The sequence below is a fragment of the Saccostrea echinata genome, unplaced genomic scaffold (assembly GCF_033153115.1).
Source record: "Saccostrea echinata isolate AGI-Se365-2 ecotype Australia unplaced genomic scaffold, CSIRO_AGI_Sech_v1 ptg000029l, whole genome shotgun sequence".
NCBI classification, from domain to species: Eukaryota; Metazoa; Mollusca; class Bivalvia; order Ostreida; family Ostreidae; genus Saccostrea; species Saccostrea echinata.
The window spans coordinates 36,487,927-36,502,538 of NW_026889778.1; the positions used below are offsets into that span (position 1 = coordinate 36,487,927).

Here is a 14,612-nt window from a genome sequence, read left to right on the forward strand (position 1 = left end):
ATCTTAAGAACCACTAGGCTAGAAGAGTTGAAATTTTTGTGCAAGCTTCGCTACAATGTATATAGTGTAGAATCAAGTTTGTTCAAATCAGGACCCCTGGGGGTAGGGTGAGGGCACAATGGGCATTCAAATATTTTCATAAGAATAAATTGAAAAATCATAAGTCTTCCTCAGAAGAACAGCAAAGCCATGATAGTCATATTTATTTCGAGGTATCCTCGGATAATGTAAATTCAGATCATAAGCACTGAAGGTAGGGTAAGACCATAATATGTGGTCAAATTGTTACATAGGAATATATATAGGAAAATCTTTATATATATTTTATATATATAGAATTTTTTTTAAAAAATCTCTTTTGAAGAACAGAATAGCCGTAAAAATTCATATAGCAGAATCCTCAGGTTGTGAAATTCAAGTTTGTTCAAATCATGACCGGGGGGGGGGGGGGGGTTTAGGTCAGAGCTACAACAGGCAATCACAGTTTTACATAGGAATATAAAGGGAAGCATCTTTAAAAATCTTCCTCTCAGGAACAGCAAAGCCATGATTAGTCATATTCATACGGAAGCATCCTCCGGTAGTGCAGATTCAAATTTGTTTAAATCATGGTCCCCAGGTTAGGGTGGGGTCACAATGCGCAATCAAAGTTTTTCATAGGAATACATGAGGAAAAATCTGCTTATGAAGAATAGCAGGGCCATAGGAACTCAGTAAACGTTGTGGTCCATGTGCATCTAGTTCAGATTTGTTACAATTCATCAGTGCGATCAAAAATGGAATATTCATGTATTTTACTTATTTTACAAAACAATGCCTTCTTTGATACCCCCAATACTTAGAATGATTAATAAAACTGGTTCAACTATTGTAAAACTGAGGAACGATTTATTTAGAAACTCTGCACATTCTGAGAATTGCCTTTATACAAGAATCCAGAGCAGAGACTGCTTTCATCTAAGCACTATAAACCAGTTATTTTTAGGACTATTTCATTCAAGGCAATGCACGACTTTCTAGCTAATGAAAGACTTCATGAAGAAGCAATGTAAACATTGAAAAACTATGGATATCCATTGCAGGCATTGAATGACTTCATGTACAGATATTTAGACATTGGAAGTCTTACTGCAGAACCAATGCAGATACTGAAAGACTATGAAGTCAAATTAATGACTTATGACAGTTACCGTAGGCACTAGAAGAATTTCTGTACCTGTCAGTCACTGTAAAGCCAATGAAAAACTTTCGTCTATAGCCAATGCAAGCATCTAATTGTGCTATCAATCAATACTTTTGTTAAGGAAGCTCTAAACACTGCACACTAAAGAGTTCTACTTGTAGGGTAGGTTTTTGCAGTTAGATTGATCTGTCCTTAGAAGTAAGATTTTTAAAAAATGGTTATTTACAGTTCATTACACAATTTGTAATAGATTAAAATATTCTTAGCATTATATTAGACCTAGAATAAGTAATTGCATTCATTATTTCCATTAATTTTTCCAATGTAAGTTAACTACAGTGATTTCTGTTCACGAATAGTCCATTGTCTTTGAACATTTTTCCTGTGGAAATAAGGCAGGTACCCTATGTTGAACATGAACTAAATAGTCTCAATATGCATATCTTTATATGATATATTTTTCTCCAAGTCCAAAAAGCACTTTTTGTTAGTGTTTACAGCTTCATTAATTAATAAGTAGCATGGATTTATTCATTTTGTAATTTTAGAATTCTATATACACATACATTCTCAAAAAATACGCAACATTGAAAAAATGAAAATGACAAATATTTAAAGTTCTTCTTACGTATTTCTTTTTGAATTGAATATGCAACATTTATTCAAACATAGTTTATCTTTTACAGTGTTTCAATTTGAATTGTCATTTTGTCACACTGTGTCTGAATAGCAAAAAAAGAAATTAACTAAAATCTTTACTTTCAGGGAAAAAAAACATTAAAAGATGGATTGTGTACTGCAATTCGTCAGCTCATCTCGTACTTTGTTTTAAGTTGCTTCAGATCTTTTTCTGAAATTGTTCCATTCTCTTTTAGATTGTCAAACAAATGCTGCAACACTGCAATTAAAATTTTAATAATGTTAAATTTTCAAATGGAAGAAATTTCAATTTCACTTTCAAAAAAAAAAAAAACAAAACAAAACAAAACTGCAGACATACAAGAAAATTATGTAAAAAAAAATCATCTAAGAAATAACTCCAAGTATATTGTCCAAATCAATATGGACAATCACAATCTATTTAGCAATATTTTGTTAAAAAAAATTAGAGACTTATTAGTGTTAAATGTACATGTATTCTGTAAGAATTTGAGAGAAAACCCTTTACTTGCACCTTTACTTTTTCTTTTCAATTAAATCAAGAATAAATATAAAATAAATTTATATTCAGCCCTTGATGTATACAAAACGCCATCAAGCAACTAAATATTTGAAGGTATTTTTTCAATCTTTTATGTGTGTATGCACATCTGTCCTTGTATACATGTGATATACAAAATTGTACAAGTGCAAATGTGGTAGTATACTTTACCTTGCTTTTCTTTCCTTGAGAAAAACATAACCGTCATTCCAAACCTTTTCACTTCTGTCAGTTTACTCATGTGAGGGAAATAGTCTTCACCAGCACTACAAAACAAAGATCATTACATGTACATTGTATGTGAGATTTGTTAAAGAGAAAAAAAATTATTCATTGAGACATTTACAAACAATGTCCAGATTTTAACAAGAAAAGAACTTGATTCCACATAATGTGCTACAAATGTAGTTAGGGTTTGAATCCTTTTCTTTTTTTCTTTACCTTTTTAATATTTCATTTAAGGTATAGAATGATTATTTTTGCATTGAACTGTTTCATAGATCCTCCTGGTTCTTTATTTAATTGTTCAAACTGAATAATTCATGAAATCGTGCATACAGAGAAAATCTGTATAACTCCCTGACAGGCTGTTTTATTTAAAACACAGTGAAGTAGAATATATGATACCTAATGCTTACATTTTAACGTGCATTCTTTGAATGATGACTTGTCTATATTCTTACTTTAATGCAATCATTGTGATTTAATGTTGCATGTAGTAGTTTACACATGCAAGTACAAATCTTGTATAAACGAAAAACACCCAAAATCAGTAAACATAGCATTTAAAGACAGTACAAAAAGCAGGCTGCTAAAAACCCTCTCTTTTTTTAATTAAATAATACTAGTTATTTTTAAGCAATGTACTGTAATCATCATATTTAAAGAAAATTATCATGCTCAATTGAACAGCATAAGATGAAGATCAATTAATTATTACTTTGGATGGTTGATTTTTTTTTTTTTCTATCAACATCTACACTGCAAACAAATATTTCAATTACAAAGTTAACCTAACCAAAAGATAACCAAACTTTTAAAAAAGGCCCAAACAAAAAAGCCAAAAAAAAGCATAATGTGCATATATTTAACATTGCATGATAATCTTTTTGCAATACTGCTAGTGAGAGGATATTCTGCTCATGTATTTAGTGTATTTTGATTTTGTGGTTGAGAACAGTCTTTTTCCAGTTGAAAAGAATAGAGTCTGACTTTAACACAGTTTTCAAACAAAATTTAAACAAAACTCTGATTAATTTACTAATACTGACCAAATATGTAAGTTTAACTTACGATATGAAGCACTTCTGAAATACTGATAACATCTTCATCAAAATTTCTGCATCTAAACATTCTCCAAACAGCTTGGGGTATAGGGAAGGGTCTATTTTCTGTAACATAGTAAATAGTAAATGATTTACATATAGCGATTACAGCTCAGTACATGTATACAGTTCAAAACATTGGTGATATTACTCATTACATTACATAATCTATTGACTCATATTCTTTAAAAGATTGCATGCATTTCATTAAATTAAAGAACTTGGTATTCTTTAAATATCTGGGGGAATCAGTTTCAATGATTACATATCCTTATTACAAACTAAGTCTTTTACTTTCAAATAATTATAAAAAGCAGTGGTGTCTTTCTTCAGCACTTTGTAATCAGCCTGAAATTGGAATGAGGAAGCTGGGACGGAAAAGCCTCTGGGTGACACTGACTTTCCCTCTGATCTGGGGCTAATGGATGTTTTAGCCTCATTCTGAACACTTGATAAATCCAGCTGTTGTTCAGTCTGAGATTTAGTTGAAATATCACTATTTATCACAGGTGTAGATTCTTGCACAGTTTGTTGGGTGGATCCAGCATTTATCATGCCTGGACTTGTGAATTTAGCAAACATTTGATTGTCCCTGGATTCTGTTTCTTTCCTTTGTGTACTGTGGCTTTCCTCAACTCGAGATCTGGCTGCTTGCCTAATATCTGTCTCCTCGATATCCACTTCTTCAATCTCTAACCTCCTCAATGGTTTCTGAAATAATGCATTGATATTTCATCTGGTACTGATGTGTTGCTAATGAAATGAAAATTAATGTCAGTTCATGATTTACATTTGACATTCATATAAAATTTTCCTTTAAATATCTTTGAAAGCATGGCAAGTACATTTTAAAAAATTAATGCTTCAAATATTTATACCATTCTTAAGTTGCAACTTACAGATTTATCAGTTTTAACAAAACCAGATAACTTTGACAAGACTAAAGTGCCACTCATTTGTACATGTCATTTACTTGTACATGTATTAAAAGAAGAGAAATTGTAGCAAATGGGCTTGAACCTTAGTAATCATGGCAACACCAATAAAGAGTATCATGATCTTGGTTGAGCCTACTACCAGTTACATAATGATGAAGGAGAAGTAGTATGTCAAGCAAAACATGTTTTAATAAGATTGGACAAAAACAAAAAAATCTAACTTACATGCAAGTAAAACACAGAATTACCATTTGTCAATATGCACATTTTTTTTTTTAAATCAGACTACATGTAAAACTTTAAGTGGTGCTGCATTTTCAAAAAAAAAAAAAAAATCCAGATACATTGTTTTTCTATTTTAGTAGCCATGGCTATACATCAACATAAAAAAAAACTGGTAATGCAAATTATGTATCTTTGTACAGTCTTCTTTGCACAAATTTTCATAGAATTTAATACACTAAAACTGTAGGGGAAGAAGCATTTTGAAAAATTGTTTACAAATATAAAGACAGACATACATGTACAGACAGCAGACACCCTACCAACATATATAAAGCTTTTCTAGCCTCTGACCATTAGAGCTAAAAATAAATGGAATTCTGTAACTAATTTCACTGGTAAGAGCAGTTCTCCCTCTTGACAGTTACGCATGATCTGGTGAATAAAAGTTCTAAAAATATAAACATGTATTTAACTTGTATTTCCTACAATATATCTCTTAGAATCTCACCTTTGACCTTTTATTCACTGGTTTTGTAATTGGTTTAACGAGGCCTACATCAGGACCTAAACTGTCATGGGTAACCATTTGTTCTTTCTTCATCTCCTGTAAAAGTGTCAATAATTAAGCTTAAAAACATTTAAAAATTGTTTAACTGATTTCAGAGGCCTCTTTGTATTTTTCACAGTGAGTTAAATCATTTTATACTAAACAGTGGCTTAAAATACATCAAAAAAAGCCCAGCATTTTTATTAGAAATATCATGCAAAAATCTTTGCCCAGTTCATGTAATCATTTTATTCTCTTTTATGAGAAAAATGAAGTTTATTATTGAATGTTATTCTGGAAGATGTGTAAGGTTTATGTAAGTAATGTAGATTCCTTATTTTACATGAGTATGAAATACTGTAAAATCACATTTTTTCACGGGGTCAAATTTTCGAGGTTTGAGGAAAAAATATGGGTTTGGGGGGATTTGAGAATTATTGTGTAGTGACATGTATATTTATATATATGGAATTTTAGATTTTGTGGTAGACATGAATTTGTGGGTCTCTTCATATCTCGAAAACAATGAAAATTAAAAACCCGTGAAAATAAGTGATTTCACAATATTGCGAAATGGCTTGTAGATGTCCCGAGAACATGAATTAGCAAGTGGACGGTTGATCTTGATTTTGCTTGTATTTCGATCACTATGAAAATAAAAGAAGATAAATTTTTAGCTTGTGCATGGTGCTTCTAACAAAATTTTGCAATAATATATTCCTAGCAAACAGTAAGGAATCTACAGTATTTTATTTGTTTATTTGTGAAAATTAATTGGTAAAATATACCGTACCTGGATGAAAAGAACCGTACCTTTTCAATTTTTTCGATCTCAAACTTTGCCTGTTTGTTCTGAGGTTCGAGTTGTAGGACTTTTTCAAACGTGTCTTTTGCTTTGTCGAACTTCTTCATGCAGAACTGAGCGGCGCCCAGTCTGAGGTAAGCTTTCACATATAAAGGGTCCAAAGTCAAGGCCGTCATGCAGTCAACCTCAGCAGCTGCATACCTATGATAGTGTAATAAAAATTAATACTCATTAAGTGTTAGTATGATATCGGAACACATCTTGTAGGATATATTTAAAATACAGTTGAACTTTGGTCTCCCGATAACTGATATCTCAAATACCATGGATATGTCGAAGTGAATGGGAAGTCCCATCTACTTATTCTTTAAGAAATTAACCCTTAATTTCTCGAATATTCAGATATCTTGAAGTTTTTCTTTGGTCCCATCTAGTTTGAGATAACAAGGTTTGACTGTATATAAATTTAACTAAACAGAAAAAGTATACTGCTTGTATTAAAGCAATACATTGATTGAATATGCATGTGTTCAAAAAGTTTTAAAAACAGACAGCTTTATAGTTGGAAACATTGTGGAAGAGTGTTTCATTTCAAACATACAAGGTTGTTTGAAAATTTTGTGGACTTCTGTTATAACTTTTTGCTTAACATCATGTTATATCCAAATTTGGTGGACATGTTACAACAATAAAATCAATTGATTGTTAATGAAAATTTCAAATCTATCATGATATATGAATATTTCAAACTTATCTAAAAATTTTAACTGCAAAAGCGGGTCAAAATTTAGTACATTGTAATTTACAAACAATACATATAACAGGGCTCTAACTGGCGACTAATTCAGTCGCCACAGCACCTAAAATTTTTGATTGGCACCTAAAATTTTTTCCTTAAGTCGCCAAATTGGCGACCATTTTAAATTGACTTGGCGATCGTCAAATTCCGGAACTTTTAACATTTTAACAAATTTTAGTTTTCTGAAGAAGCGAAAAGAAATTTAAGAGAAGAGGAAATTATTTTTAGCAATGGACATGTCCTGTTTCCTTAGTAACCTTTTTGTATTTTTAGTAATCATATGTGTGAACAAAATTTCAAGTCACATTAGTGCACACACAGCTCAGATAGACTAGATAAGGCAATAACTGCCCCAGGTAACTGTTTGCTTCAGTAAATCAAATATTATCAAATAAAGTAAATCAAACGGGCTAGTGATGTGGTCATTTGCTTGCCAATTAAATTCTTACTCATTAGAGATATAGTCTACATGTATTAGACTTAGTGTTACACTGTCCTTGTAGGACGATCATGTTAATCAATACGCATGTAAAAAATCCTCTATACTATTTTAGTTTTAAATAATATTTCCTGCAGTCCAAGTTCCTTAAAAGGAAATGATCAATTAAAAATGTATGAATATTAAGAGTTACATGCATACATGGGTCCTTATATTGTTTAGCATTAACTTTTAAAGTTGGCACTTAAAAAATTGCCTGGCGACTAAAAATTTGTATTGGAGACTAAATTCTTTTGATAAGGCTCCAGCTTGCACCTAAATTTTAGAGGTCACTTAGAGGCCTTTGTAGTCATATCTCTGTAAAATGTTGCAAAAACATGAAACTATCTAGAACTTCAAATTAGGGATTACATATGTATAACATTCATTTCATATGTACGGAATTCTCTAATTTGTTATAACGATTTAAATTCGTTAAAACGAATTTGACAAATCATTATATTGAATTCATACATATTTTTCTATAGTCCCTGATTGCTGAATTGATTTAACGAATTTAATTCTATAATAACAAATTTTTTAATTCGCCATAACAAATTAAATTTGTTACAACAAATTTGAGAATTCGTTTAAATGAATTTAATTCGTTATAACAAACTTTGGAATTTGTTATACTGAATTCAAGAAGTCTGTTATAATAGATTAAATTCATTATATCGAATTCAAAGAAATTTATATAATGAATTGAATTCATTATAACAAATTCTACAATTCGTTATATTGAATTCGAAAATATATTTTGATAGGTCCTAAATGGGCTTCCGTACATATGCAAAATTGTGACAAATATTTTGCTTCACTGAATAGAAATGAATTTCAGAATAAAGGTAGTTGCCTCATTGGAAAAAGGCAAAATGATGGTAGAACATCATGGAACAGTAACAAGCAGTCCAATTTTTTGTTGCAGGAAAAGTCCCAATTAAACTCTGAAAATGCTGGAGGAAGAAGGAAATATGTGAGCTGTGCATCTGTGTGTAAATGGTAAGTGGTTATTGATTGGTAAAGACTCTGTTTCAGACATTGTTTCAAATAATTGAACTTTTTATGTTTATGATTTAGAAAAATTCTAACTTCTGTTCCTTCAGGAGAGCCATAGCTCTGTTGGCTGGTAGTATAGGATTAGTGGGATCCAATCCCATTCCTTTTGTGTAAGACTCAATGGCATTTGTATAGTCCCCTCGCTTGAAGTAATCATTTCCCTAAAGAAAAGAAAGGATGTAGTATATCTAATTCAACATTAATGTCTCCATTCACTGAAAAATGTAAAAAAAAAAAAAAAATAAAAAAAAAAATAAAATAAATACACATGCTAAATTGAGGTTTCTATTACAAATCAGTGTCTTTAATATTTTATATTCTTCACAAAAGGCATTAAACAGAAAAACTTCTTGTATAAAATAAGGCGTAAATTTATTTTCTTCTAATAAGATTGATATTTTTTCTAACTCAGCATACAATTTACAGGATTCAAATAATTCATAAAAAAAGGATTTTTTGCTTTCTTTTGTACTTTTTTCCTGTTAAGTTTGCAATGCGTTAGGTAAGGTCTTACTGCATCTTTCTCCATGGCAGCTTGTTGTTTCCTTCTCTCTGCCTCCCATTCTTCATCCGTCTCGTACTCAGACGAGTCAGACTTCTCTGTTTTATCAACGTCATCACACATTTTATCCTAAAAATCATGTAATTCACTCATATGTGAGGATGAGTATCCTTTTTATCAAAATAATTTATCAATTAAGAAATTTGAAAAGGAGAGAGTTGACAATTTCAATAAGAGGTTTTTAATATGAAGATATTTATTTAAAATCTGCTAAACTTAAGGCATTTTAGATGTTTATGAATCTAATGTCTAGTACAAGGCTTCATCAACATCAGAATCAGTTGACTTATTTATCATACATATACTTGTTATCCAGGGTTTACAAAAATCCAGAAATACTCATATTTCCCAGCCCAGAATGATGGGAAATATTGGTAATTCCTGGGGAAAAAAATAATATTTTTATTTTTTAGTATGTTCTGTTTGGTGCCCTTATGGATTTGATCACATCCCATCAATCAACTTACAATGTCCAATTTATCCCAGGAACGGTAGTCATAACCACTGATTCTCTTGCGAGGTTTTCTCCCCTGAATGTCATCATCCTTCTGTGGTTTCACTTTCTTTTTCTTCTTTATTTTCAAACTGTTTCTTATAGGAGGCAAATCCTGACAAATAAAAATTCATCTTTCATTCATTAATGACATTAAAATTTAAAATGTTTATTGCTGATAATTTTTTTCTTCATTACCCAATACAATCAATACAATAATGTTCTTGGTTATTTCCAATGTAATACCCCCCTTGGCATCTCAATACATGTACATTGATCCCAATATGGATATGAAAGTCTGTCATAAAAAACTGTGACTGATAGTACATATACTTTCTGTGAGAGCAACAGTGTGAATCTCAGGGTGCGAAAAAAAAACCACTCCTCCTGGATGAGTTAAAATCGACTGAGGACAAGTAGATGTCATAATCTGCTTGTCCATGGTGACGAGAATTTTTTTTTTGGATGATTTTCTTCTGTTTATATCCAGTGATAATGTTTTCATGAGAAACGTTGACTCTAAATAACTAAATATTGTACATGTATGCACCTCTGATTCAGACGCAGATGAAGTGGGTGTGATGTCATACTCATCCTCTGGGATAAGTGGTCACTGAATTTTTTTTCTGGGTCTCTATATCTGATATGCATTTTGAGTTTTTGACCATTTTCTAGTAACTACATTACATACCTTAAGACAAAGGCATTGAAAGTTAATGTAAATGTAGAGTATGTACATGTATATATGCAAATACTCTATATTAACATTAACTTACTCAGTCTTACTTTTACATTTTCCGTGCCTTTAGCAGTTAGATCTGCGTCTTTTCAGCATTATGATTATCAGGGACATAGGTCCCTGGTCTTATATGGTCAACTACACGTTTACGACTATGGTCACATTTCCGTAAGTGCGTGATACTTTTAAAATTCACTCTGTCAAATACTGTAATGTTAACTATCGACAAACCTTTCCATTCACAGATTTTTCACTTATCAATTTCTTCTCTTTTTCTTTTATGCTGTCCTCCCATTTGTTCATGTCTTTGACGAAGGATTCGAGATCCAAATTGTTTTCCTTCATTTGATGCTGAAGCATCAACATTTTCTGTTCAGATGCACTGATTTTCGCCATGGTTTGGCCTTAGATTTTCAACAGAGCACGTTTTCCATATACTCCGTTACTTTACATAGGCGCTGACATGTTTTATGGAATTTGCATTTTAGTATTCCTGATCCCGATGTATTTGTCATATTATGGTGTATCAATTTTATCCACTTAATGAATTATTTGTTTCAGTTAGAATATAGAAATATATCAAAATTGTTTCGCTTATTGGTACATCAATTCACGACACCTGCAGAAATGTAAAACATTGTCGAAAAGAACTTAACGTCGGGCACGTAGTTCTTTCATTTTAACAACGACCTTTGACTTGAAACTAATGTAAACTTTTGCCGGTGTAAAAATTGCAAGGTAGGCATTATTATTATGTATGGTTATTATCATCATTGTTTACTTCCTATTAATTATTAATTTGTCTTAACGATCTATTTTGTTTGCGGTAAAGTAAAACTCAAAGTCTTTCATCCCGGAAGAATTTCATGTTGTACTTGTACATGTTGTAGCAATCAGCTGATTGACAATGGCTGAATTGAGAATAATTGTCAGGAAAAAATCTCTTTGCCTATACATATTTTTAGCAGTTAAATTCCATATACACAATGTATCATAAAACATGTATAATCGGATATGGGCTGTAGCCATTGTTATGATTATTTATTATTTGCATATCCTGATGTTTTGTGCAATGCACAATTAACATACGATTTGAAAAATCTTACTAGCCTTATAAATCAGAATCGTTACGGATTACCTGTCCATTTGGTGAGAGTAAATATGTACAGAACTCAGCTGATATATCCCCTTTACTTGTACCAGATTGACCTAGCTAGCTATTTATTATAATTTTTCACTATTAACATGATAAACATGATAAACAGATAAAAATAGGGTTTTTTTTAAAATTATAAATAAAAAAAAAATGAAAATTAGTTAAATTAAATTTTAAGTTTTACATTTTACTTCAAAAAATCACAATATTCTATTTTTCTATAGCCGTATCCTTTCTTTTTTATTTCACTAAAGCCCCCAACATGAGGTGTACGTGTTCATGCTGGGTTAGTACAATGAAAATTTAACAACTGAACAAATCAATTTGTGAAAGTTAACATAGTGAACAACACAAAGATGAAATACAGTAGTGACAATTGTTGAAAACATTTAATGTTTTTGTTTTCAATAGAAGAAAATTGAGCAAGAGTTATTTCCCATTGGCTGCAAATATTGGAGGCTTCCTTCATTATTTATAACCAATTTAACTTGTCATGCAGGCCATTGTGGTGTAGAAAGCTGTATTTATTTAATATTGTTTATTTTCACCATTTGCATTATAACAGAAAAAATGATAATGTAAACTTAAACCTTAACTCCTAAAACACCAGTCAGTGCTGAAACCTTTTATCAGATGCATTATTCATCATGTTCTTGATATTCATTAAGTTTTCATTTCAAGTGACCAGGTTGAAATTATTTGTAGCATATACATGCACTACCAAGGTAATATGATTTTTCCCCAGACATTCACAAATGTGTGTGAAACTTATATGCATGTGTTACAATCCTATATTAACCATACATACTCAGATCTATATAATCCAAACTCAATCATTATTTATTCATGAGTGGTAATGAAATACATGTAATTCACCGTTCCATACTTCACAGAATTGAGGCCATTCTTAAAAAATTGTTTGTTTGGAATTGCTGCCTGGGGGATTTCAGACCCAGTAGGGAGGGAATGAAATTATTTTTTTTTTCAAAATTGAAGTTAAATTTAAAACTGTTTATAAAAATATCCAGAAGCAGAAAACATTATTTTGCTGATTTTTGTAAAAGATTAATCACCCATCAACCAAGAACCCAATTTTTGCTCAGACCCCACTCTAGTTAGGTATTAGGGTGGCACATGTGATCAAGCCAAAATTTGATTAAATTTCAGACAAAAATATCTTATTATAAGTCAGTTTTAGCCAGTTGAATTTTTTCAGGAGGGGTCATTTCAATAAGACGGGAGGCAATTCCAAACAAACAATAATTTTATTTTGGCCTTAGGAAAATATTTAGTTTGTTTAAGAAGTCACTGGTATGAATGCCTGGCCTGTAAAAGTAGATTAAGATTTTTTGGTATGGCAGACATGAAAATACTCGTATATAATGCACATTCATCTGCATTTTGTCCATTTATCAATAATTAGATAATGCACTGCAAATTGTATTATATGTACAAAAAGAAGTGTTTCAACATTCATATTGTTTGGTAATTATAAAGAAATGCTAGTATTTTCTAGCAACAGTGAAACAATGCTATATTCACAGACATCTAATATATCCCCCCCCCCCCCCCCCCACACACACACCTGATGAGTTTTTTTTAATAAAGACGTGTCTCATTAAAATGCATTAATTGAAATTCCTAGCATACAGGTATATCATGCATGTACCTACATTTTAATATTCGTCTGAAGATATAAGACATGACGAATTTCTATCACAACAAGAATTCTTAAGGCAATTAATTGGGGCGTTCCATATATACATGTAACAAAAATACCAAAGTACTGAAAGTACTGGAACGCGCTAAGCAATGTTTGCAATTTGACATTCATTAGAATTATTTTGAATTTAAATTGCCTATTGTATTGGAATAAGTAAGATGTTGACAGGGCAAACGCTAGGGGCGAGCACAGTTGTTTGATACACATTTACTTCAAAATAAAACTTGTATCCACCTCTTCAAACCGCACGAGGATATGTTTGAAGGTTCGAGACTGTGGCATCACATGATGTCGTATATACGTTGCTATATAAGGTATGTTACTCGTTGACTTTTAAGAAAAGTTCAGTAATAACCTCTCAATTCAAAAGTATTTATTACAATTACATTTTTTATAACATATTTAAATTAAACAATGCAAATTATAAAACATTCAATTTAAGAACTGGTCATAAGATCATAAAGAAACAAGATTTATGGGAGACTGTTTCTTGTGGTTAAAGATATTTAATAGAAAGTTTTACAAATCTACACATTTGTTAAATTTAATATCTTGGAATTTTAGTCATACATATTTTTATTCAAAGCATTTCTCCACGTTACATGTATTATACGCTAGGAATTTGAAATACATTTATCAATTAATATTTTTGGAACAAATTTTACATATTCACTCAACAGACTGCCAAAAAATGAATAAACGTTTTTAAAGTCAAGATAAAATTCATACTGATTTTTGCCTGAGCGTAAAATTTACTATCTCTCAGCAAATTCGATTAAAGCAACTCACTTTTTTTTTATTTTTGAAGTTTACTTTGTTTATGGCAGGAAAGAGCAATACCACAATTATGGAAAAACTGTATATTTGTGTTAAATTGCATTTCCGGAAGTTATTATGGAAAAAAGTTCATTTGGAGCAATGTGCACAGTCCGAATTTTACTCTTCGCCCCAGCGTTCCTTTAAGAGCTAGTTTGCAGTTACGAGCAGCACTCGCTTCTAGTTTTCTTTTTCTTTAACATCATTAAAACTTTGCAGATAGAACAAGTTTGACCTCTCAAGCCTGTACGTGTAATTCATAGGCGCCTCTACATTTTACATTAATTAGAAATCGTCACATCCGTTGCTTTCAGTTTCAGTTTATTAGCCTAAGGCACTACAGCACTGGTGATAATTTTTAATAATAAATTCATTACGTGTTCACTAGTGTTTCAAAATGAAGATTTGCTGTAGGTGACATAGGCGCTTGGTTTCAGGTGCATGGATGGTGTATTTTGTGTATTATGTGTTTTTCTAGGTGTGTCTGAATACACTCATTAAAATAAATATAAAAAATCGCTGAAATTATCACGTTTTAAAAATATCATATCTACTGTATATTA

The 14,612-nt window shown here is 31.2% G+C and overlaps 1 protein-coding gene across 1 annotated transcript; it reads right to left on the minus strand.

Moving 5' to 3' along the window:
• Positions 1–1,794: 1,794 nt before the first annotated feature.
• Positions 1,795–10,826, minus strand: LOC133194781 (RNA polymerase II-associated protein 3-like). Its single transcript, XM_061330689.1, has 10 exons — positions 10,586–10,826; positions 9,590–9,730; positions 9,075–9,191; positions 8,594–8,721; positions 6,233–6,425; positions 5,381–5,476; positions 4,004–4,420; positions 3,678–3,775; positions 2,556–2,650; positions 1,795–2,081 (listed from the first exon to the last, which is right to left on the minus strand). Exons 1-10 carry the CDS (start codon positions 10,748–10,750, stop codon positions 1,990–1,992), a joined length of 1,542 nt encoding a protein of 513 aa, XP_061186673.1. The 5' UTR covers positions 10,751–10,826; the 3' UTR covers positions 1,795–1,989.
• Between the last annotated feature and the right edge of the window lie 3,786 nt (positions 10,827–14,612).